Source organism: Andrena cerasifolii, chromosome 3 (assembly GCF_050908995.1).
Source record: "Andrena cerasifolii isolate SP2316 chromosome 3, iyAndCera1_principal, whole genome shotgun sequence".
Taxonomy (NCBI): domain Eukaryota; kingdom Metazoa; phylum Arthropoda; class Insecta; order Hymenoptera; family Andrenidae; genus Andrena; species Andrena cerasifolii.
This window is the reverse complement of record NC_135120.1, coordinates 23627658-23651882: the sequence shown is the minus strand read 5'-3', so window position 1 is coordinate 23651882 and position 24225 is coordinate 23627658. Positions and strand designations below refer to the sequence as shown.

At 36.4% G+C, this 24225-nt stretch overlaps 4 protein-coding genes and 1 long non-coding RNA gene across 10 annotated transcripts; 2 read left to right on the top strand and 3 right to left on the bottom strand.

Annotated features, from left to right (window-relative positions):
* Positions 1-209: 209 nt before the first annotated feature.
* On the bottom strand, positions 210-4228 carry LOC143367516 (GMP reductase 1). Of its 3 annotated transcripts, none has more exons than XM_076809418.1 (7): positions 4080-4228; positions 3595-3900; positions 3054-3173; positions 1555-1812; positions 1244-1432; positions 935-1137; positions 210-618 (listed from the first exon to the last, which is right to left on the bottom strand). In XM_076809418.1, exons 2-7 carry the CDS (start codon positions 3679-3681, stop codon positions 423-425), a joined length of 1053 nt encoding a protein of 350 aa, XP_076665533.1. In that variant the 5' UTR covers positions 3682-3900; positions 4080-4228; the 3' UTR covers positions 210-422. The 3 variants fall into 3 exon arrangements, with proteins under 3 accessions (XP_076665533.1, XP_076665535.1, XP_076665534.1); XM_076809420.1 differs by having other exon boundaries at positions 4012-4157; XM_076809419.1 differs by having other exon boundaries at positions 3595-4134.
* Positions 4229-4779: 551 nt separating this feature from the next.
* On the bottom strand, positions 4780-8240 carry Fkbp59 (FK506-binding protein 59kD). Of its 3 annotated transcripts, none has more exons than XM_076807689.1 (6): positions 7814-8226; positions 7102-7438; positions 6895-7015; positions 6571-6818; positions 5716-6225; positions 4780-5435 (listed from the first exon to the last, which is right to left on the bottom strand). In XM_076807689.1, the coding sequence occupies exons 2-6, from the start codon at positions 7435-7437 to the stop codon at positions 5271-5273; spliced, it is 1380 nt and encodes a 459-aa protein (XP_076663804.1). In that variant the 5' UTR covers position 7438; positions 7814-8226; the 3' UTR covers positions 4780-5270. The 3 variants fall into 3 exon arrangements, with proteins under 3 accessions (XP_076663804.1, XP_076663803.1, XP_076663805.1); XM_076807688.1 differs by having other exon boundaries at positions 7940-8220; XM_076807690.1 differs by having other exon boundaries at positions 5306-5446; positions 7940-8240.
* A 1774-nt stretch (positions 8241-10014) lies between these two features.
* LOC143366569 (uncharacterized) lies at positions 10015-11968 on the top strand. Of its 2 annotated transcripts, none has more exons than XR_013084764.1 (3): positions 10015-10170; positions 10820-10973; positions 11766-11919. It is a non-coding gene; the product is annotated as an uncharacterized LOC143366569 (long non-coding RNA). The 2 variants fall into 2 exon arrangements; XR_013084765.1 differs by having other exon boundaries at positions 10091-10114; positions 11766-11968.
* Positions 11969-14120: 2152 nt separating this feature from the next.
* On the bottom strand, positions 14121-16096 carry Snap29 (Synaptosomal-associated protein 29kDa). Its single transcript, XM_076807691.1, has 2 exons — positions 15647-16096; positions 14121-14889 (listed from the first exon to the last, which is right to left on the bottom strand). The coding sequence occupies exons 1-2, from the start codon at positions 15917-15919 to the stop codon at positions 14371-14373; spliced, it is 792 nt and encodes a 263-aa protein (XP_076663806.1). The 5' UTR covers positions 15920-16096; the 3' UTR covers positions 14121-14370.
* A 2322-nt stretch (positions 16097-18418) lies between these two features.
* Positions 18419-21617, top strand: LOC143367293 (uncharacterized). The gene is made up of 2 exons (XM_076808931.1): positions 18419-18754; positions 19386-21617. The coding sequence occupies exons 1-2, from the start codon at positions 18419-18421 to the stop codon at positions 21615-21617; spliced, it is 2568 nt and encodes an 855-aa protein (XP_076665046.1).
* The last annotated feature ends 2608 nt before the right edge of the window (positions 21618-24225 follow it).

The window sequence follows — 24225 nt, the reverse complement described above, 5'->3', positions numbered from 1 at the left end:
TACTGGGCTTCTACACGTTTTGCATTTTATATTTTTTTTTAGATTACGATAAGAATAAGTAAATATTTTTATAGAAATTTCAAGAAAAATAAATTTAAATGCAATTTCAACAGTTGTTCTGTTGTTATACATAAATATATTCAACTATTAATCTCAAAGGTCCACAGATTCAACAATTCAGTCATTCACTGGTTGGTTTACCCTATATTTGTGCCTTAAGCAGTCATTGTTTCTTTGGAACTCGTCAAATTCAACCTAATTCGAAATCATTGGCACGTATGTACACCTATGTTAATCAAAGCGCCTAAATACTTGCATATGTAAATATTATTTGCCAGCAAATAATACATACCCATTAATTAAACGAATCAGTAAACATTTTTCTCTAAATCTGTACTACGGTAAATTAAATTAGAGTAACTTCACATTCCTGGCGGTGGGCCGTACATTGGATTCAACTGTTGAGTGCAACGTATAAACGTAGCACGTCGCGGTAGCTCGCGTAATCGCGCAGCTCCTGTATACGTGCACGCGGAGCGTAGTCCACCCAGCATGTCTAGTATAGTGTTTTCCACTTCACCTTTGTATGGTACTTCCACAGTCTTGCCTTCCGATGATCTAGAAAAGTTGTAAACTTAGAGTCCAGTGTACGAAATACAGTGGCGGATTTAACAGGGCCGATGAGCAGTTGCCACCTGGGACGCTGCTCAGAAGGCCCCTTAGGGCCCCATCCTTAAAAAAATTATGATTTTATCCAAGCCCTATATATTTTTCTATACTGTTCTGTACACTTACCCCCTTTCAGTAAACTACTTTCTCATTTTTCCCGAAACAGTGGGCTCCGCAAAACGTTTGCCACCTGCGCTTTTTTCTTAAATCCGCCACTGACGAAATACTAACTACTGCCACTGTAACGTTATCTATATATACGCACCTGTATTCAGCGATACCTCCAGCGTGCTTCTGCATCGCTGTGTTCGAAGCCATACCATAAAATAATTTAAATTTCCTCCCATTCTTCTCTATAATATCGCCCCCGCATTCGTCGTGCCCAGCAAACATACCACCTGCCATTACAAAATCCGCTCCAGCGCCAAACGCCTTTGCTAGATCACCTGGACAAGCACAACCTCCGTCCTAAAACAAGCCACATGTTTTTAAACGAAGCACGTGTGATTATTTTACTGCAAACATCATTGTAGGGATACGAAGCAATAATGTAGTCATTGTATTAAGTTTTTACCGAAATTATGTGCCCCTTCAAACCATGAGCAGCATCTGCGCACTCAATTACAGCGCTCAGTTGTGGATACCCTACACCAGTCTTCATTCGTGTCGTGCACACAGATCCGGGACCAATTCCAACTTTTATAACATCGGCCCCGGATAGAATCAGCTCTTCTACCATTTCTCCAGTCACTACGTTCCCTGCCTACAGTGGCAGTAATTATTCTTTACTTTTAAATATAAGGCGGAAATTAGTACTAAATAATGGCGCGATATTTCTTTCACTATCCTCCGAAAAATTATAACGATAACTGCACGTTTACTCACAATTATCGTATGTTTCGGATACTCCGATCTAACTTTTCTAACATATTCAACGAAATGTTGCGAATATCCATTAGCAACGTCTAAGCAAATAAAAGATAATTCGGGTACAGCAGCTAGGACGCTCGACAACCGTTCGTAATCCTCTTTCCCTGTACCAGAGCTAGCGGCCACATATTTAAGGTGTTTAGGATTTTGCACTGCGAAGTCCTTCCATTCTTCTGCTGTGTAGTACTTGTGCACAGTGGTAAAAAGACCGTACTAAAATATAACAAAATTAATATGACACTACAATTTTATAAATATCATAACTTACGTTTCAGAATTATAAGTACAATTTTAACTGCTGAAGAGAGTTCGTGAAAGGGAATCAGAAAGTTTTCACAAACATTGCTCGGCAAACTAATTGCTTTTGAGATACCAGGCCTTTTAGATCAGAAACCAGTAGTACTTTTCATGACTACATTTATTGAGAGGCACTCGTATTTCAAAATGTAAGCATGCCATTAATAAATAGAAGACCTTAGAATAATTAATAACAGATCTTGTTAAGGGGGAACCTGGTGTAATCGGCAGAAACCAACGTTCTTTTTAGGAATTTTTTGTAAGGAAACTATACGTGCAATCTTCTTAAAACTTTCAGGCTATACTATTACGTTTTTCAAGAAGTAAACAAACATTTTTTGGTTTAAAAATAATGAATTCCAAATGGCACAACTGTTTCGGTACAGTTGTTCAAGTGTGCGCAGTCTAGGGTCTGTTGTCATGGCCTGAAACTAAAATACCATATATATATACAATTTTGTGTGTTTTTAATAAAATTACGCTATGGAAGAACCTCAAATGGTATTCAGAAATGCAAAACTAAGATAATGATGAGTGTCTGAAAAAATAGTTGCGTCTTTCACTCAAAAATTTCACGTTAATTGTGCAATAAAGCTCATTAAAATTTATAATATTATTTCAGATAGAGGTACATCCATAGCGCAATTTTATTAAAAATACAGAACTATTTGGTTTTTTTGGTTTCAGGCCACTACAAGAGACTCTGGATTGCACGCAGTTGAACAACTAGGCCACTCTGAAACACCTTGCGCCATTTGGAATTACCGCGTTATTCTTATATCAAAAGATGTTTATTCACTTATTGAAATGCATAATAGTGTAGCCTGAAAGATTTAAAAAGATTGCATGTATAGTTCCCTCACAAAAAGTTCTCAAAAAGAGCCTTGATTTCTGCCGATTACACCAGGCTCCCTCCTTAAGCAGTAATTTTGTTTGCTTTCAGTAACAAAGTGATTTCTCTGAGTTAAAAGAAGTCTTTACTAGCGAGTTGAATATCTTAAAAATGATTACTTCACCGACCTATGTTTGTTGTGACTTTTGTTTAGTTATCACTAGTTTTGAAATACTTTGTATATCACGATTTATCTATAAACTTGCATTTTGGAGTATACAATTTTGTTGAAGTGAAATTGAAAGTGTAAAAAATTGTAATGTACCGTTGACAAGGCTTTCGCCATTTCAAATGTTCCTACTGTATCCATGTTCGAAGCCATCACTGGTATCCCTTTATAAGTTTGTTTTGAATTACGAAATGTAATTTCCCCATGGAGGTCAACCTAAAATTATAAAAGCTATGAAAATTATAATTGATTATGATGGTGAATCTTACCTCAAGATACATATAAAAATATATGTAACTTGCATATTGTTTACTTAATAAATTACAAACACATTAAACATATATATTCTTTCGATATAAACACGATCTATATCTAACATGTTAGAGATATAGCATAATTTTCGAGTATAAGAAATTATGATATTCTCGCAATAATTAAAGAAACAGCCTCTGAGGGCATTTCTAATTAAACAAACATTAATGAAACATTCCGTATTCACAGGTCTCGTAAAAAGAGAACCATACATATGTATTATTATTAGAATTTCAGATTAGGTCGACTAGGTGGAATCCTTGAGTAGAGTTTCAGAAAAAATGTAGACCGTGGAAAATCTTTATATGTTGCAAGTATTACTCACATCAGATCTGCTTTTCAATGTACTCCTTTTCGGACGTAACAGGACGTCTTTAAAATCTAATTTGATGTCGTTGATGATATTAGGCATTTTAACAGGCGAATATTATTTCCAATTATTCCACCGTGCTCCACCGACTTGCCGCGATGTGTTACGAGTCCTGCCCCGTCGCGCAATGCGACGAAGACCGTACAAGACTTGTAAAGTAGTTTCGTAGCGATCTCCCTCAAGGCGTACTTCTTAATCGTTATTCAATCAGAGTTAATGCAGGCGCATTGAAATGTATCACTGGTTTAATCGTGTCAAATACTGAAAGTTACCAATAAGAGTCATTATTTGCCGAGTAGCCTGTACACCCGAGAATAACGTTACAAAATGATTCGTAACAAAATATTAAGATTTGCACAATTTGATACATACTTTATTTTTCGAATGGTGTCAATTTGAATATTCTTATAGGAATTTACTTTACACGTTTACTGACTTACACTTCGTGCTTTTCGATTGTCTGGTAGACTTTACAGTCGAAAGACGGGAATGATATTACTGACTGCGACAGTTGCTCCTTATTGACTGACGCTGCCTGATTAGAGATCTTTATTGCTGCATCGACGTAACTGTTGCTAAGCAAGTTGCGGTAATGGCTTAGGAAAAAGTAGACTATTTACATACTTTCGTAGTTTTAAAAACGGTGTTACAATTAGTTAAACGCTATGTTGAAAAGCAATTATTTCCATTACGTTGAGGTACCAGACAAAATATTGCTCAAACAATATTCGTTAAAACGTAAAGTAAAATGTATGTATATAAAATTTTAAATATCGTTACATTAAGGGCGAATTCCACTACGTCCAAATCGCCCGCACGGTCGCGATATGTAATGAAAAAATCACGGGCGCTGCGGGCAATTTAGGCGTAAACGGAACGCACCCTAATAAATTTTTATTAAAGAACGTACATACACTGTTCTGCATTTTAGATTATAAGGAAATTAAGGTTGATACTTCTATTGTAGTAAAAATAGTCAGATTTGGAAACATTTATCTTTACATTTAATTACTTTATTATTGTTACCATAACAAATATATTACAAAAGTATAATTAATATATTATACTTACTGTATCTTCAATATATAATAACGATAACATCGTTTATAGGTTTGTTTACACAAAAGTGAATAAAAGGAATATCTGCTTATCCATGAATCGTATATTTAGTTTTGTCATGCTGCATTTACAATTCTATGGAATGAATTAAGCAAATGTATAATTAATAGTAACGTTATAATAATTATAACTATGTTATTGTTCGTGAATTGATGCCAATTATACTAACCAAAATTATAAAGTAGAAATTTATTTCGTATAAAATAGTTTTATCGCGTTATAATTTCAGTTCTTGTAAGTTGTTTCAATTTATATGAAATGCGAATAAGGGAATGGCTGATAGATAATAACAATATGTGACGGAAATAATTTGTCACCTCCATGAAATATGAAATTTGTTGACTAGGTTCTATCGTATCTCAAAGAATACTAATCAATTTAATGAGACGCATTTTCGTGTTGTAGATTAAAGCAGACCAACTTGGAATGCATTGGAAAACCGATAGTTAACTGAACTCGTGAAGGTTGGCAGTTAAGAGCAGAGCAGTGTAAGAGGAGAAAAAGGCAACCTTTTACATATTCTTAAATTCCCCATTGTCACTGTTGAGCATGAGTATATTAGGATTCTCCTTTTCAAACTCAGTTGCGTCTCTGCCTCCGGGTCGTTCGTCCTGTCCCCATTCGCCCAGGGCCGCGTTCATCACGTCTGGTTCCTCGCGCAGCTTCTCTGCCTCTTTCTGCGACATTACTAACAGTGTATGATGAAAGGTATCATACAAATACGGAGTAGAAACTTATTTCAAACGCATACTGGCCGTAAAACAAGTATTTGTATAAAAGTTTAATCAACAATATACCGTGCTACATAATTTATTTATTATATATGAACTATAAATAGAACACATGGTATCAATCATTAACATCACATATTAACTAGGCACTGAACAAGTGTACACGAGCAAAAACTGAAATATTTGCGGCACACATAGTTTATGATTAGTGTTGCTTTTCACAAACCTGCTTATCCTCTTTGGCAAATTTGTCGAACATATTCGCATACAATTTTTTCTCTTTCTCTAATTGCTTCTTCATAAGATTGCAACAAATTGCGGATTGCTTTATGGCTGCTGTATTGTTTGGCTCCATCTTCAGAACCGCTTCGAAGTCTTGAATCGCAACTTCGGGCGAAGCTAGCCCGAGATAGGCTTGACCTCTTCTAAACAGTGCCTTCACATTTTCTGGACTTAAAGACAGAGCTTCGTTACAGGAATCCTTTGCTTCATTGTTTTGATCTGTTTTCAAGTAACACAGAGCGAGGTTCAGGTGCGCGGACAGAAGAAGACTATTCCTTTCCGGTTGCAGATCTCCTTCGAAGGAATCACTGAATTCCAAGAATGAAGTGACCTTTTTATACAATGTAATAGCTAAATTATACTTGTTCGCTTTGAAGTAATTTGTTCCTCTTTCTTTGAAAATTTTAGCCTGTTCTATCTGCTCGTCAGGCTTTAAGCTCCAGCTCTCTACCGCCTGAAATATGGATAAGAAATATTAATGTAAGTACTGTAGTAATTTACGACATTATGCGATTTTTAAACCTTTACGGTCTCGAGTCGTTGTGGCGTGGCTTCCGTTCAGGCCCGGCGGAACCCATTATGCAAGTTACGCGCCGCATAAGGGCGCCAGCCGAAGGGGGCGCTAAAAAACTATATCGCACGCTTAATAATAAAGGAATCCAACTCCCTCATAAACAAAATGCAAACGAATTTTCTCGCCTCGAATTTGCTGAGACCGGCAATATTCATGCCACGGGCGACTAACGTACCGCGAGTATCCCGGCTGGAGACCGCAAAAAGGGTTAATACAAATAATTACTTTTTCAAAGCTTTTTAACTCTACTACGTATTCCACGGTTGCATTCGGCGGAATGTCGAACTCTGGTTTTCCTACATCTTTAAATGCATATTTGCTTTTGATTTTCAGCCTCGACTTCTCTCCACTTCTAAAGCTTACTAAGGCTTTCTCTACGCCCTCTATGACACCATACTCCTCCCCTTCGCCGAATGAGAACTGAACATCTCTGTTTTCGAACACCTTATCGTTGTACATTCCCGTTAAATGTACTAAAACGGAGAATTAATTTTCAGATTAAATACGCTGCTTGTATTGAAGAATCAAATGCCATATAATCATACTTGCTATTTACTAAAGCGCCTTCGTACGGAGTGAGGTAATCTTTTCCTTGGATGATCTGGAATTTCTCGATACTTCCGTCTTTATCGGGACTCAAATCGTCTCCGGTCCAACCGATCATTTCAATCTAAAGAAGAAGATAGACGACACATTTGTGATACTAAATATACAAAGAAATCAGATATAACTGTAATAGTTTTAAGGTGAAGTTACCACAAAAAGGAGCGTTGCGTTTGGAGGAATGGTAGGAGGAACACCTCGACTTCCGTACGCATATTCTGGAGCACAGGTAAATCGCGCGATTTCACCTTTTTTCATAGTCGCTATCCCGATGGTCCAGGCTTTGATGATGCACCCTTTCTTAAGCTTAAACGTAAATGCTTCATTGCGATCCTTGCTCGAATCAAACTTTGTTCCATCCAGAAAGGTGCCCGTGTAATGCACTGTTACGTTGCTTCTCGGTGCCGGGGTTTCATCACCAACACCCTCCTTTATAATTTCCTTCAAAATACCTCCATCCTGTTTGGGGGAAATGTCTATGGCAGGCATTCTAAATAAACAAAGAAATTAAAGTAAACATAAAATTTTCTGTATAACACGTTATCTTCCTTGTACTGTTTTAATTCACCGCAAATAATGATTATAAAGAAGATAAACAAATGAAGAATAGACATCAGGAGATTATACATAATCCCTACTAATATATAAAAGTGAAACGTCTGTTTGTCCTTCTTTCACGCCTAAAGGGCTAAACGGATTTCAATGAAATTTTGAATATATATTACATACGTCCTAGATTACAGGCTATTCGTTTTATTTTTTACATTTTTTTATTTTGGAAACATCGTAAATAATTCCCGGGTGATACCGGGTAATGGGCCAGCTCGTGTTCAATAAAATAAGGCTACAACAATTTTCAACTTACACTATACAGTTTTCAATAAAAATACAAACATACAATATTCATGTGATGGACAATTGATGAAATGAATATTTATGCAGATACTTTTATACATAAATAGTACGTAGAACGTAATTAAGAAATACATACATTCTTTGTATCCGTGTTTAATAAGTCGGTAATAAAATAGCACTTCGCGCGTGAGTAAATAACACCCCTTTACACCAGTTTAAATCCAGGCCAATCCAGGCAGACGAATCCAGAAACTAATGCTGGCCTCGCAGCTCATTTGATCAATTTCACAGAACTTACTAGAAATCCTAAAGCTTCACTTCCGCATCGATTATCGAATTTTAATATTGTACGTTTCGACTTTGATATCGATATTGGCTTTTCTTTTGCGATCGATCGATAGCATACTTTTGCTTATTTAAAAGAATTGTGTATTTTAGAAATTCGCAAAAGACTTTTATTCACAATCAGTTACAAGCAGCTACAAGTATTTCCTCCTGCTTGTACAAACTATTTTCACAGAATACTTGTGTAACAGAACTTTTTACGCAACTCAGGGTATGTCCCAATTACCGTGCCCTGTCCCTATTACCGTGCATTTATACTTAAAGAAGTCGTAAAAAAAGATCGCATACATAAATAAGGAAATAATTTTTTTTAATTAAGTTAAACTATTTATGTATGTGTTACAAACGAGAAGGTTACATTTTTAAACAATTAAAGCATAGGGAAAAAAAATTTCAAAAATGTATATGAAAATTTCGATGGATTTACCTAAATACCTAAATCCTTACCGGAAACAGTAAGGAACACGTAGTTTACAGAAGTGAATAAATTGATAATTATTATGATTTGCATTTATGTAAAGTGTTTATTACATCATAAAAGGTTCATATTTTATGAAAAATAGCAAGATGAGCACTTTTGAAACGTTTTCGTATTTTTAAAGTGAATCCGGTAATTAGGACAGGAATTTAACGCCTGTTCCTATTACCGTGCCCCTCGAAGCCCATTGGCTCCCTCTGTAACTGCTAAACCTAACCTTACTTTCGTTTCTCAGAACGGGTGAACAGAAACTTATATTTGCATATTTTGCTTTTGTAATGAAAAGGTCATATTAAAATTACATAAAAACACCTCTCGTAGAGCAAAAAATGTTTTGAACAGTTCAAAGTTCAAAGACATAACCTAACCACAGAAACGCTATTCAAAAAAGGGCACGGGAATAGGGACAACGCATTTTTCAGGCCACATTAATTGTGACAAAAACATGTATTTTTATTTCAATTAAAAAAATATGAAGAATTAACATTTTCAACCCGAATAAATGCTTTAATAAAGAGAAAAGTTTAAAATACCAATATAAATTTTCACCAATCGAAATTATAGAGAGAGAAGTTAGTAATTAATTCCTTCGCGAGCAAGTCGGCGTCAAAGCACGGTAATTGGGATATCTACCCTAGCAGCACCATTTGAATACATTTTATTCGATTCACTTGAAATTTGTACAGTAGCTTCTAAACTACATTCTGCATCGAAGTATGTAGCGATTTTACGATTTGTTGGAAACTTTTATAGTTATGAACAATTTTTTAGCTGAAACTGGTGCTGGACGTGGTGGTGAATGGAGCTAGAGAGTGAAATTTATGCTCAAATGCTTACCATTTCTAAGAAAAACAATATTTTACAATATCGGTACGTACTTCGACGGAGAATGTAATTTAGAAGCTACTATAAAAATTTCAAGTGAATCGAATAAAATTTGTTCAAATGGTGCTGCTTGGCCAATTTGAAAAACATGGTTTCGAGAAAAAAGCATTTCAAGTGCCATTTTTAAAAAAAAGAAAATTTACAAAATAGCTTGAAACTACTTAAGATGTGTATAATAAAGGCGTTTAAACAAAGTTTCGATTTATTTCTTTGTTTACCTACAAACAATTGTCAAAGGTACATTACGCTCTTGTGTCTGGACAGCTTTAGGACGTTTTTTGGACGTCTTTAGACGTCTGTGTGCTATCTGGGTTTTTATATATTTCTTTGTTGTAATTAATTTGTGCTTCTGTGATTAAATTCCAAGATAAGGGATTAACAATTAATGACTATGCATTTGGACTATTAAGTTAGAATTAAGAATTATGTGACTACTATGGAAAATTGCAGGAAATGTGACTAACATGGAAAATTGCAGGAAATGTGACTACACGTAAATTACTGTGCTTTTTTGATTTAAGATAAACATTGTAATTGCTCTGTGTAACAAGTATAAATATACGGGCGGTTAGAGTGTGACAGTTCTTTTTCTTAATGCAACTCGTAAGATGAAGTTGTTTAAAATTTCTTTCCTTCTTATGGTGCTACTTTGCATCGCGGTATGATTTAAAAAATACGCCGAGTACCTTTTATCATTCCGCATTGTACATAGTTGTGTGTTAAAGTTATTTTCATAAACATTATATTCTTCTCTCATTTGGATAATTGTTATTAATATTAAAAGCGGAGAGTGGTGAAAAAAATAAATAATTGTATTAGTTTCACAGATCGTTCGTTTCTCAAAAACACGCATATTGATTACACCATATCTAAATTAACTTATCTACGATGTTGAGGGCGTTGCTTCGTTTCTGATATTATATTGCAGTGATGCGATTGTTAGAATATATTATATTTTTGGCATTCTAAGCTTTACAATTCTCATAATCAGCAACACTTCTTTCATTCCTTTTTCATTTTCAATTTTAAATGTCTAAAAATTATGCATATTTGTCAAATGAACTAAACATATATCGATTAAATTAAATATTGATTTAGTTCATTATCAATTCAATTATATATTCTATTAAATAAAAGTGGTATAAAAGTTTTTTTTGTTTTCAGATAGTTTAGATTACTGGAATTATTTAACTTAAACTATATTGTTTGTACAGCAATAACGTCCTGCTATTCCATTAGTGCAACATTCGTGTACTCTTTGTACTACATATTTTTTTTCTCCATTTAAAATTGCTTTCCGATTCACAGACAACCGTGTTGTCCATAAATGTTAATGTCCCCATGACTGGACATCATGGTAGAGGAGCAGCATGCCGTGGTGGTGGAAGACGGGGACCATGGTCGGCAAATGGTGGTGGCAACGAGAATGGAAACAGTACTGTAAACGATGATGCAAACGCTGGTAAGTTTTTATAGTACGAGAAGTTAATAGTAAGTCAACCTATGAATTCCAAAATTGACTTAGATTTCATAAATGTACTTCTTCAATATATGTTCTTAATTCTATTTTTAAAAACTGATCAATTTAGAAATACTCTTCTTAATTATTATGTCTTGAATCAGTTGATTGAAAAATCTTTAATATTAACTCATCACACTATCAGATATTTAAAATCTAGTGTACAATGTTTTGGAGACAGTAATCCTTATTCATAATACTACAGGGTTTTAGTAACATAAGATTAGGCTTATTAAGGGGTCTCCCTACCTTGACGGACGAAACATGATGCGAACTTTGAGAATTTTTTAAAATAAAACTATTAAATATATTTACTTCTAGCTTTGTAGCTTCATTTATCAATCTTTAGAGAATACGAAAAAAAAATTGTATACAAAAATAGTGATTATATCTGGAGTTATAGTGCTTCAAATAAAGCGCCTTACAAAAATCATATGCGCATTGTTAGCATAAAATCAGCCATTGTAATTGTTGGAAATAGAAAACTTAAAAAATTGTGTAATCCGTATGCGTGTGGCTATCGCCTGTACTAAATTAAATGAGAAATACTGAAAATTAAAAAAAAAAAATGGCAGCATCTAAAATAAACATCGATTCGCAAAAAATTTGCTGGTTTTTTAAGTCTCAAAAGTGTAATTTTGCAATAACCGACTTAGTTTTGACTGGCCGTCAAAGTAGGGAGACTTATTTTAGAGAGATACATTTTTATGCGCATAATTGTCATTACCTAAACAGGTGGAACAAACGGAACAATGTAGGAATAATGGACAACAAAGGACAACGCGTAGTTAATTATAACGAAGATAAATTAGTAGGATAGTATGCAATATATTTTTGTGGAATTATAGCAGTATGTAAGAAATAATAAAAGATCGCCATATGTATGAAATGCATTGTATAATTTTCAAGACTTTATAAACCAAACATAATTCTAACAATGGGCTTTATTTCTGTAAATATCATGCAGTATTTCTAATTAGTATATCTAATTTTAAATAACGTAAGTTACTACGAAATAGTTGTTTTATCAACTACACAGTTCAATAATGCACATATTTTTATTCATATCGAATAAATTTACATCATAACATTTATTTAAATCCACTGTCCATCTACATCATTCTCATTTCATATAGGTATTTGTAGCATGAAAAATACAGAAATATATTCAAATTTGAAACAATCATTAACAGAAACAAAAACAACTGCAATGTAGTCACAAAATAGAAAGGAAAGAATAAGAACTTTATGATTCTCGTGTATTCTATTAACCCATACAGCCCGAGCGCGGGAAGATTATCTCCCACATGCTAGCCGAGCTTCGAAATGACAGAAACCAGCGCGGGAAGGAAAATAGAAAATTTCATAAAAAAAAAGCAAATACTGTTTTTCATTGCTATTGGAAAATGATTATACACAGTACGGCCAAATTGATGGTACAATCCGGAAGGTGATTTCTCATAGGAAAATACGTCAAAACTGCAGAGTATAATTTTTTAGTACAGACTTTCTTTTCGAGAAATTCAATTTTGAATTTTTGTTGTTCGTACGCACGAGACTGACTAATTGTAAGAATTGTTAGAATGCAACAGTAAATATGGCACAACTGCTGACGAAGCGAATCCTTGGGCAGAAATAAGTCGAGATTGTAGAATAGCTTTTCTCGAATAAGGCTTTGTTTTCAAGAAAATCGAGTTTGAAGATCTAAAAACCGGTTCCACCTTTAAATCGATTTTTTCGAAATCAAATCCCATTTGAAGAAAGTTATTCTACAATTTCGACTTATTTGTAGACTAGCTTTACTACTCGGCCTTGTTCGGAGTTTAGATTCTGATTTCATAAAAAAAATTTCTTTATTTTTTTTTCCGAAAATGATCACATTCATTTGGATTAGCCTGGTATAACGAGCTGAGGCATATTTCGTGATCCAAGAGTTTACCGTTCGAAAGTTTTTAGGGACAGATAAACACACAAACATATATAAACTTTCTGCTTTATATATTAAGATGAGAATTCATTTCAGTCGCAGTTGGATCGTAGTTATTGATGAATTCTGTTCCGTTCTAGTCGGGTGCACGGGTACTTAGCATTTTTTGAAAATCGATTTTCTCGGACACTAAGCCTCGCATGGAAAAACTTTGTTCTGCACTTTTACACGAGGAATCATTCCATGTCTGCTTGTACCATCATTTCGGTCGCAGCCTGTATATATATATATCTACATTTCTAAGATTATACGATCTATCGTATTATTACATGTATGGTTATTGTTAATGTCATCTTAGATCTAAAATATCTCCGTGGCTTTTGGCGATACGTATATTAATAGAAACAATAAAAAGTACATTTGTATAAACCACAATTTGTATAAATATTTGTACATTCTCTATTACAATTAATTATTTTAAGAGAAAGATATGTGTAGGTCTGTCTGTTCAATCATATTGAAGTAAAACAAATATAAACATATTTCATTCCTAGATTGTCGTATGATCTACTACTATTCTTATGTAGGGGTGTTTTTATTAATATTTATGTAGTACAAAATATTGTAACATGGCTGACATAAAATGCATAACACGACATTGCAGAAATAAATTATTACATTTAAAGCAATTTCACATAATATAGGAAGATTGCTTCCATAACTATATTTTTCCCGCGTATTTTTAAAAGATTTTTTTATTACTGTTCAAATGAAACATTTCGCTTGCTAAGCGCAAACAATGAAACTTCGATTTGTTTTACACAGAGATTCCAATAACACTCTATACATTCTTTCAATTAAACATCTTTCATCTCTTCATTAACTTCCTTTAAATTCAATAATACTTTTAAATCTTTGTAAAATACCAGTGTTACTTATTGAGTATAAATGAATTTTTATCACAGTATTTTTATAATTTTCAGTCCAATTATAAAAAGATATTAAAAGAAGTTATGTAAAACTTGGCATAAGTTTTCACAGAATAAAAGTTTATTCAAAACTTTGGGTTAGCCATTTTCGTAGGAATACTTGAATACAAACGGTTAATTTCAAGTGTAAATACTTTATATGATATGCTGTAGGTACAAAAAGAAACAATCAACTCAAGTGGCAAGCACAAGTATTATTTGTATTGTGTTGTCTCTTATAATCTTTTCACATTACTGTAAATTATATATTACAGAATATTATAAAACGAGAGTGACGTATAAATAATATATGATACATATTTCACATTTAACTAAATAAAGTAATATCAAACTTTCATTTCCGTACACCTGTTTACAACTTTCAGATGTATGAAATTTAACCTAATAAGCATATGTCTTTTATTCCTTGTATCGCATACACCATTCACTTTCTCAGTAAATGAGTAAGATCTTTATTTTGCTTCTGGAGCATTATGTCCGTCTTCTCCGCCGAATCTGTTATATTGTCAATTAAGTCATTCTGCAAATCTATTTCTTCCGATAACCCTATCGCCAATCCTTTTAATCTAGCTAACGAACCACTCATCTCGTCCAAATTCTTTTCTAAAATCTTGCTCACGTTATTACCCACAGACCTATTACCTTCGTCCTCGTCGTCTAGGCCGCGTAACTTCAACGCCGGGCTTGTACTAGCCAACTTGGTCTGTACTTGTTCTAAAGAATTGGACAATGCAGGCGACGCCATAGACTCGGAACTAGAAGACTCCGATAATTTAGTTGACGGTATGGGCGCATCCAATGATTTACCGCTGAGGTAATTCTTCAGACTTCCGAACACACTTTTTATTCCTTGGATATGTTTTTGACTAAACCTTAAAGTACTATTGATGTCGTCTAATCTTTTCTCCGTTCTTTCTAATTGTTCTCTTTGCCTAATGAGCTCCTGAAATAGCCATTAATATTGGTACATTACACATAGCCAACGAGTTGCACAACTATATAAATATGATGAAAAATAAAGGTTGTGGAATCGGAACATAAGAAACAATGCTTCTCCGAACTTTGACAACATATAGTTTTTTCCTCACATTCTGCATTTAATAAATAAAGCGAACAATAATAATACAAATTTCGATGAGACTAGTGACCTCAACTTTTCATTATGTAGCAACGAATCTGTGCATTGAAGCGAGATCAAACTGCTACGAACTTTACAGATGTTCTCAGTAAAATTTCCCAACAGACGAAAAGCGATTTAGCTAAGAAACGATGCATTTTCACATAGGCGACTATGTAACCTTCTTTTACCCTCAAGGTGAGTAGAATACGTTCTCAAAGTTTTGCCATTTATTTCTGGGACGTGGTATATCTTTTAATTAGATCATAGACTAATGAGAGGTTTAAATTGATTTATATAGATGAACTAATTTGAAATTAGATTCGCAAATACAATACAGCTTTCGTAAAGTAAAAATACAATTGATGTGGGTAATAAAACTACATCTGGGATCATCAAACATTCCTTTCAACTAAAAACATGTTTCTTTGTAGCTATTTATCTCGCAGTGACAATATTATTGGAGGAATTGCAATACAACGATACTCATTAATCACGTATTACAATGTGATACACAGCAGACAGCTGCTCCCTATATCACTCATTGTCACAATTGGATGATTAATATTTTCCAGGAAAATACCTCTGCAGTGGCAGCTCCAATCTGCTCGGAATCCCTTAACAATGAAATAGACCTTTCCGACGATTGTATCGTGCGATCTTCGATCTCTTTTCTTCGTTGCAGTAACTGTTGATGCTGCTGCTCGAGTTCGTTGTCGAAATTGTTGTAATGATTGTAAGCCGTGCGATTCGAAGACCTGGGTAGTGCGCTTTTTAGAAAGGTTTCGTCGTCGATATCATCCTCCAGAGAGAAGAACGGATTCTTCGGGTCACTTAAGTAATTCTGACTTGCCATCTCACTTTGAATTTCGCGTGCTTGACAATCTTTATGCAGAAACTAATTCAAAAACGGGGTGAATCACTCGACACTGTGCAGCACTCGCAGCCACCTAAAGTCTACGTTGGCCTCTGTATACTCTACGTTGCGTTCAACTAAATAGTTAGCGTTTGACATGCCAATGTTACCTACCGAAATTATGCCAGTGGTTCTCAAACGCTTTACTGAATCATTATAATGCATATGGTCCTTCCAAAATGTTAGTATGCGCGATTTTATTAAACTTCCTACGTGCAGTTTATGAAACATAAAATTCAGTTGCTAATGATCGCTATTCTGGATTATTTGATATCGATTTGAAAGCATGTTAAATGGTAAATTATATTATACGCGGGTTCATTTGAGAGATACTGTTATGTGTACTTAGTCGGTAAAACAGGGACTACTGTATTTTAGCAGAAGAGTAGTTAGATGGATAAATAAGCAATTGCCTTAATTGTTGAGTTGATAATTGTTTCAATATTCGTATGTATAGAAACTGAATATATTGATCGATAATTATAGGGAAACAATAACTCATTAAAGAGCGCAGCCCTCTAGTGGCAAATTCGGAAGATGCGACCGTATTTACCCTCTTCATAGCGGCAAGATATTCTTTGATTTCCTTTGAATTCTTCTTTCTACGCGTTTGGAACGATGATTTATTGACGACTGGTTCCGGAATAGAGAATTTCTTCTCTGACTGACCATGATATTGAGATGAATCAAATCGAAGGAATCGGTGGGGAGTGTGGGGACTGAACATTGATATACACTATACATATACTACATTCCACTTTAGAGTAGACTCGTTCCGCGCAGGGATATACTGTTGATTGGTAGGAAACCGGCAGGGAACGTGCTACGACCAATTACGTGTGTCACGCTGCGCAGATCGATCGCAAATCGGCGTAGGTCTACTCTTATATGGAATGGAGGACACCGCGAACACAGTACAGAAAACCCCAAACAGGCCGGGTCGAGGGAGACAGTGGCATTGGATGGGTGTCTATCCTTTGTTATACTACACACCACTGGTTTTCGAGCGCCCCCTACGAGGTATATTCTGTACATCGTCTGAGCTGTGGTTAACATCTCAAATGGTAAAAATCATCCGAATGCACATGAAGGTCTTTGGATGCTAGCGCCACGTAAAGGAATACCTCTGCAACTATTGACAACCATTCCTTTTATCTATCGAGGTAAGGAGATATATATCATCTTATGGATATCGTGTCGTCACCCGAACTGTATTACCGACCCATAATTTGAGGTCTGAATGTAGTGGCATCTGCTCATGGACAGCGTCCAACTTAGCAACTACTCTGAAATGTGTTGAAATGCTGAAAGTTTAAAAGCAGGAAGTGCTTTTGTAATCGTGTGCAACGCGATTGTAGAATCAGTGCTTATTTCGCGATAAAGTATTTCATCTTGTCCGTGGTTAAACGATTTTATTTAATTTTATCAAAAATGTACTAAAAACTAAAAAAGAATTATTTTTTTCTACTACAATTACGACGGTGATATATCACTTTAAATAAAATCGTGGGGCAGGATATTTCATAACAGGATATGAATTGATTTAATACAGAATCAAGCGCCGAAATGAGGGATGAAAAGCGATTAAACACCCTGCCCCACGATTTAATTTAAAGTAACATATCACCATCGTAATTGCAGTAAAGAAAATAATTATTTCTTAGTTCTTTGTGCATTTTCGATCGAATTGAATAAAATCGGTTAACTTAAATTTTTTTTTTTATATATTTTTTTCATTACTAACATTTTAGTGTTTGAGTTTCGCATCTAAAAAAAACTTGGAGAATTGAAATATTTCTACGTGACGGATCATTTCTCGATAAACCATGGTATTTACGGAAATTGCGATGCTTCTATTAGGCAACGCAGCGACTGTTTGTCGTTTTCGAGATGAACACGAGAGGCTGATTTCAACTCTATTGGATTGGTGGAAGTGGGTTAAAATTGAGTCACAAAATCTGTACCAAACAAACAAAGAAACCAACAAACAAACGGACAGAGGAGTGAAGCTAAATAGAATCGTTTAAAAATAAAAATTAATTTCAGAAATTATGCACGTAGCCAACGATAACTGCAACTTTGAGAATATTCGGCGTGGTAGAAACTATGATGACGAACTTCGGAACATATTTGAAAACACTTGACGATGACGCAATCGATTGCGAAAATGTCGGGGGCAAAATACAATTAATTCGGAGAGTTCACCTCAAAATCTCAAGTATTACTCTTAAGATCAACGTGGATCTAAAAAAAAACACAACAAACACCTTCGAAATTACAAAAAGAAAGTTTACAGGCATATCTAAAATTAAGATTACAATGCTTATGAACACTGAAGGAAGGAAGCCACCATTCCTGCCGAGGCTAAATGTTTAGAATTATTAAGGCTGTGCAGTCGACGTTGTTTAGAGATACCAAGATTCTGTGTTATCACACAACATGAACGCCTTCCCGGACAACCCGTTTTTCTTTTTCATGGACAACCCGCCACCCATCTTCTCCGCCGACGTTTCCAAGAACGCGAGGAAGATCGTCGAGCTGTCAGACACAGGTTGCGATGCTCGAATACCAGTTGGAACAGTTCCCCCACACACCAATCGAAATTATTCCTCGAAATCGTCCAAAGTGAAATCGAACGACAACTGGAAGTTCTACTATGAGAAAAAGTTCGGGAGTAAGTCCTGCAGAGAAAGGTTTCGAGGAGAAAGTGGACGAAACACGACGCACACAGGAGACGTGTGTTTGTTCCCCAAGGAAAATGAGAATATCCGCCAGGTACCTATTTAATGAATCAATATTGCAGACAATTATCATGGAAATCACTGAAATTAATTATTATAATAAATGTGTCGATATATAAGATAATTTGAAAACGATTGGAATATTTAAATAGAGTCGTATAGTGCTCAGAGAAATGGACAAAAAATATCTAGGCCCACAAATCATATTGAACGCCTTTAAAAGCTGAAATAGAAAATTACGTTCGTCATTGTTTATATCATTATTTTCCTTCAAATTATTAGTTTTTTTTCTGTGCTTTGTTTCGAATTTTTTAAATTTTTAATTTCTAATTTTTTGCTAAATTACTATTACTATTTTCCTCGCATATTTTTCGATAATTTTCGCACGAATAACTGACGACGAGAAAAGTAAGTTTCATTTAAGACATCTTGAATTTAAATGCAACCCCATCTGAAATTCCTATCTTCCTAAATTTTCAAACTGTTACTCAACAAAATTATCCCAACTCCTCTACAAAACAGAGCTAAAAATATAGAATATAATATTCCATAAAATTTCCCCCCTGAACCTTTAACATTCTTTCACACCACGATATAATTCGCTACCACTGCTTCCGAATCGGCTACCCCTATCTCCACTCTAACTTTCTCAATTCATTATACAGCAGCATTGGCAAAAACGCCCCACCATGGAAGACCCCAACAAGAGCACAGCGTCCACCAACGACCCAGAAAACATAAGCAGCAAATTCAACGAAAGGGCGTCATCAGAAAGAACAAGATCACGTCGTTGGAAACGCGACGACACCCCCTGCACTAACTGTGGCCACGACGTAGGCCCACAAAGCATCCAAAACGCGATAAACACGTTGATCGAGGATCACCTGTATCAGCCACGAAAATTGCCAAAAGCTAGCTCAGGTCGTGCTCCATTTCCCTGTTCCAATGGTTTCAGACCTGACCCCAGAATCTACAATCAAGAAATCACCGACGAAGAAAGAATAAGGTCCCTGAGAGCAGAGTATCCAGAACAATTCAAGTCTGAAGAAGCTGCGTCCAACTCGTCCAGCAGAGAGCGTTGGACACGATCGGATATGTCCACCTTCTACAACATCGAGCACCTATTGGACGAAAGCTGGCAGAAGAGTCAGGCATCGAAGAAGTTGAGCTCGGCGAAGTCGAGCGACGGAGCTAGATACTGGGAAGATGCGCACGCTGCCAGATTTCGGTCCAGAACGTGTTCACCGCCGGCTGATCGACGGAAAAGGACTCGGTCTGTCCCGAAGTCTGCGCACCAGGACGTGGAGCAGGCTCAGAATCAACATATTTCTCGAGATTCCAAGGATTCGCCGAGCAACGCTGAATCTGTCCGCCTCAGCTCTGCTCGATCCAAGGAGAGGCTGAAGAGATTCGTAAATCGTGCAGTGGATAAAGACAGTATACCTGACGTCTTAAATGTTTCCACGTCCACGAACCATCTGCCCAATAGAACGTTGCTGCCTGCGTCAATTGGCGAGGGGAAGAGTAAACAGAAGGGTGGTTTCGCCTTCTGGGAGTTCATTCCACTGGAGGACGAAGGCGACCAGAAAGGGAGGAAGATGTCTTTGGGCAGCAAAGATCCTCTATTGACGAAATGCTTAGTGAATGACAAGGACGATGCTGCTAAATCGAAGACGAAAAGAAGGGATGCTCAGAAGAACGTCGCAGACGAGGATTCAGCTCGAAGGACGTCGAAGACCTCGAACGATTCAGCCCCGCCATCGAGACCTCTCAGTGCAGGGGGATCGATAAACAATAAAAAGAATCATCCTCCAGATTCCCCTCGAATGCAATCGACTAAACCCTTGGTAGACTCCAACGAGGCAAAGTTAAGCCCGAAAGTGGCGTCTTCGATGACGCGGAAAAATACAGCAATCCCGCGGAGGATAAAGAGCGAGGATGAAGCTAAATCGGAGTCTAAGAATCTAGGTAAAATCGAGTGCAGGCTGCCTTTCAGCGGGACTGGTAAGCCGAGTCAGTACTCGAAGAGTCCCAGCAGCGTTGCGGAGTCTGAGCCCAACGCTGATAAGAAGAAGAAGGTAGGCAGTGTGGCCTTGAAGGGTGACAAGAGACCTGGGATGAAGATCGTTGAGAAGGTTGCAGCGTGCTTGAAGCGCAAGCTCGAGATGCCGAAGGAAGAAGCTTCCGTTTCGAATTCCATGATGACACAGAAGAAGGTTCGATCGGAAGTATCAACTATCTCCAGGCTGCCAGTTAGAATAGGAAATCGTGTCAGGTCGAAGAACCCAGTGGCGCTGGGTCTTCTGGGTAACTCGAAAGGGCAAGTAGTCACCAAGGAGGAAAGTAAAGGGACGTTGGGGTGGACCGAGGATTCGAGTAGCCAGCAAAGCTCGGTCAGGTCGCGAACGAAACCGAGAATAAGGGCTTCGATAAATTCACCGTTCGTGGAAAGTGTTCAGGCAAGTGTCGAGATTCAGGACTCCTCTAAATGGGGGCAGAACGGAAACGACAGATTGGTGGGAGATAATACTGGGGATAAGTTGATCGATGGTGTGCAGAGGGAAAGAAGTTTGTCGAGGACAGAATTACCGAAGGAAGAGAATTTGGGGGGCAATGCTGGGGAACGAGAAATTGGCGATTTGAAAGTAGTGAATGTGGAGCAGGATCAACGGAAGCGAGATATCGCGAATCGTGTTTATGGAAGAGAGATAAATCGAAGAAGTAATTTGGTGAAGGAAGTGGACGCTGGTGTGGCGAAAGGTGGCTTTAAAGGGAAGTGCCTTTTCCATTTGAATGGGGAGCAGAATATTATTTGTAATAATTATTGCAACAAGGAGCACAGGAATTTGAGAGCATATCGGTCAGGTAGGTCTATGGCGGTCAAAGCGAGAATTTAATTGGGGAGTTTTGATTGTGGGGAGGACATTGGAGGAACTATGCTGTGATGAAAATTTTGAAAACTATTAAAGTAGTAAATGTGTTAACAAATCGTATTGATTGTATTTGCGTTATTGTATTACTTGTTTAAAAGTTAAGCAATTTATGGAAAATTTTGAACCGTGTCAGATAATGGCAATATATGTAAGTGGCAGATAGAATATTTGCCTGATTTTGTAAGTATTAACGTAATTGGACTTCAAAATTAACAAGTTTTTCGTATGTATTATTTAAGTACATTTGTCAAATATTTTACGTTGATCGAAGCAGAAAAGTAGTAATAATATTTTAATTCTCCTTTATAGCAAAATTATGTGCAACATATATTTACGAAGATTTGTAAATATTACATGTTTTCTTATTCCGGTGCAGTGTGAATTTTAACAAGAAAGAAATACTTCAGCCTTTCTTACACTCGATTATACAAAAAGTGTATGAAATATGATTTAGATGATTTCAAAGAACAAATGTAACAAACATCAATCTTTCTGTGAGGATTACTCGTTTTACTTGATTTTCAAAACGCGTTCAATTGTAGTAAAATATTACCGTGAACTTAGGCATTTACAATCTAGAATTTGGCAACATTGCTCTATGAATGTCGATTGCATTTATTTTAAACATTACAAGAAACATTTTCAAGAAACTCGAATTAAATTGGCGTACACGGAAAGAAGAGGAAACTCCCACCCTCCAACAAAAGAGGATCTCTCCCTAATTTTGTGCCAAATTTCAGTGGTACAGCAAAACACCAGTGGCGGATTTAACGGACAGCCGATGAGCAGGTGCCGCTTGGGCCCCTGCCTAAAAGGCCCCCAGAACCCCATTTTTAAAAAAATTATAATAATAATTTTTTTGTTATAAATTATAATAATAATTTTTTTGTTATAAATTATAATAATAATTTTCATGCGACACGTGCGTAAATTCATTTGTAATTCTGTTACGTATACAGGGTGCCCCAGAACGTTCGCCACTTGGGCCTTTTCTCTTAAATTCGCCACTTCAAAACACCCGCACTTCTGATCTATTTAGAACTATCATGTTCCACAGAATTTTTTAATAACTCTCCCTATGAAGTCCACGACTCTGTAATTCCTGACTTGTACGATATAATAGCCACAATAATAATAATAATCAATAGCCATCAACGTAATCAATGACAACTCCGAAGTTCAACGATTACGAATGTTGGCGTGTCGGTGAAGAAGCTGGACGTGTGCGTGCCTCCATACGGAGCACATAGGCGTGTGCACAAAGGGGGGCCGCGCTCATGGGTTACCTCAAAAGAAGATCCCGAATGATACCAATTATGTCATCAACGCACCATGCAGTCCCTCGGTGCCGTTCGTTCCCTGTCGTACCACGGATTTCGCCCGCATGTCAGCCCCTGCCAGTATCTCCACCCTCGTGCTTTTCGTAATACGCGGTGGCCTCTGTGGGGCTCCGCACAATCTCAGAATCAGAAGAAAAATATGTAATTGTCCGTGCCCTTGCCCCTCCCCCGTCTTTTCCGCGGCAGAACGAAAACACGGGACGATCGCGATAAGGGGACGATCTGAAAGCGATACCCCAGGAAACGCGAAGGATTTGCGCAACGGGCGCCTGGGCTGTTGCTCTGCGCTGTGTAATTAGGCGTGGTTACGCTGCGGTGCAATTTTCATGGGACGAAAGGGTGGAACGAGGTGGAGGAATACTCGCGAGATTTTTATTTTTCAAAGTGAGAGTAGTAACATTATGTAGCGAGGTCGGACTGAGTGTATGTAACGAAAGGTACTTTCTGTTAGCCTTTGGAAATCTTTAGCGGTGATGGGGGTGTCGAGTTTAGGTGTTACGATTAAAATATCAATTGAGGACCTTGAAGGGTGCAGCTCCATCTTTACAAACTTCGAGTAAATTAAAATAAATTGAAAAATGTATATTCTCACACAATAAGTAGTTGTTATTTTATCTTACAACTATTGATACTTACCGTCACGAATTAATATAATATGAATATTATTAAATAAATCTATATTTAAAGAATTCAAACTACTAACAAATAAAAGTATATTCATTAACTTAATTATTTTTATCAGACTAATAAGAATAATCCTTTTATTCAATTTATTTGGACTTTTTCCATATATATTCACACCAACAAGACATTTAAATATTAATTTAACTTTATCCCTAAGATTATGAATAAGATTTATAATTTACGGATGATGAAAAAACACAAATAAAATATTCATTCACCTAGTTCCAATAAACACACCAACAGTTCTAATAAAGGCGAGATGATAAGTTTTTATTTCTATTCTTGGCGAATTTTTCTAATCTGCAGTTGCCCGAAACAAAAATATTGCAGAAACCAGTAATGGGTGCAGGTTCAAAATTTCCAATAAATATCGCATTTGCATCAAACGTGCACCAAGCGGTGTAGAATTTTCTTGCGCACCTATATTCCACGTCATAACTCCAAAAATTGCCAAAAATGAAGTCGCACCCCTCCCCAATTCAGAAATATAATAAGTCTAGGTAGTCTGCGTTCTATTTAATCGCTGCTGCCCGAAAGAGTCCCAAAGT

What these genes read in the sequence shown, in the direction of transcription:
- Snap29 (XM_076807691.1), bottom strand. Translation starts at nt 15,919, where the DNA reads ATGGCAAGTCAGAATTACTTAAGTGACCCGAAGAATCCGTTCTTCTCT. An exon ending in TTGGAGCTGCCACTGCAGAG is followed by an intron (nt 14,890 to 15,646) that starts GTATTTTCCTGG and finishes TGGCTATTTCAG; the next exon opens with GAGCTCATTAGGCAAAGAGA.
- LOC143367293 (XM_076808931.1), top strand. Translation starts at nt 18,419, where the DNA reads ATGAACGCCTTCCCGGACAACCCGTTTTTCTTTTTCATGGACAACCCG. An exon ending in AAAATGAGAATATCCGCCAG is followed by an intron (nt 18,755 to 19,385) that starts GTACCTATTTAA and finishes TTCATTATACAG; the next exon opens with CAGCATTGGCAAAAACGCCC.
- Fkbp59 (XM_076807689.1), bottom strand. Translation starts at nt 7,437, where the DNA reads ATGCCTGCCATAGACATTTCCCCCAAACAGGATGGAGGTATTTTGAAG. An exon ending in AGTTAAAAAGCTTTGAAAAA is followed by an intron (nt 6,226 to 6,570) that starts GTAATTATTTGT and finishes TCCATATTTCAG; the next exon opens with GCGGTAGAGAGCTGGAGCTT. An exon ending in TTGCCAAAGAGGATAAGCAG is followed by an intron (nt 5,436 to 5,715) that starts GTTTGTGAAAAG and finishes GTAATGTCGCAG; the next exon opens with AAAGAGGCAGAGAAGCTGCG.
- LOC143367516 (XM_076809418.1), bottom strand. Translation starts at nt 3,681, where the DNA reads ATGCCTAATATCATCAACGACATCAAATTAGATTTTAAAGACGTCCTG. An exon ending in TGAAGGGGCACATAATTTCG is followed by an intron (nt 1,138 to 1,243) that starts GTAAAAACTTAA and finishes GGCTTGTTTTAG; the next exon opens with GACGGAGGTTGTGCTTGTCC. An exon ending in GGAGGTATCGCTGAATACAG is followed by an intron (nt 619 to 934) that starts GTGCGTATATAT and finishes CAACTTTTCTAG; the next exon opens with ATCATCGGAAGGCAAGACTG.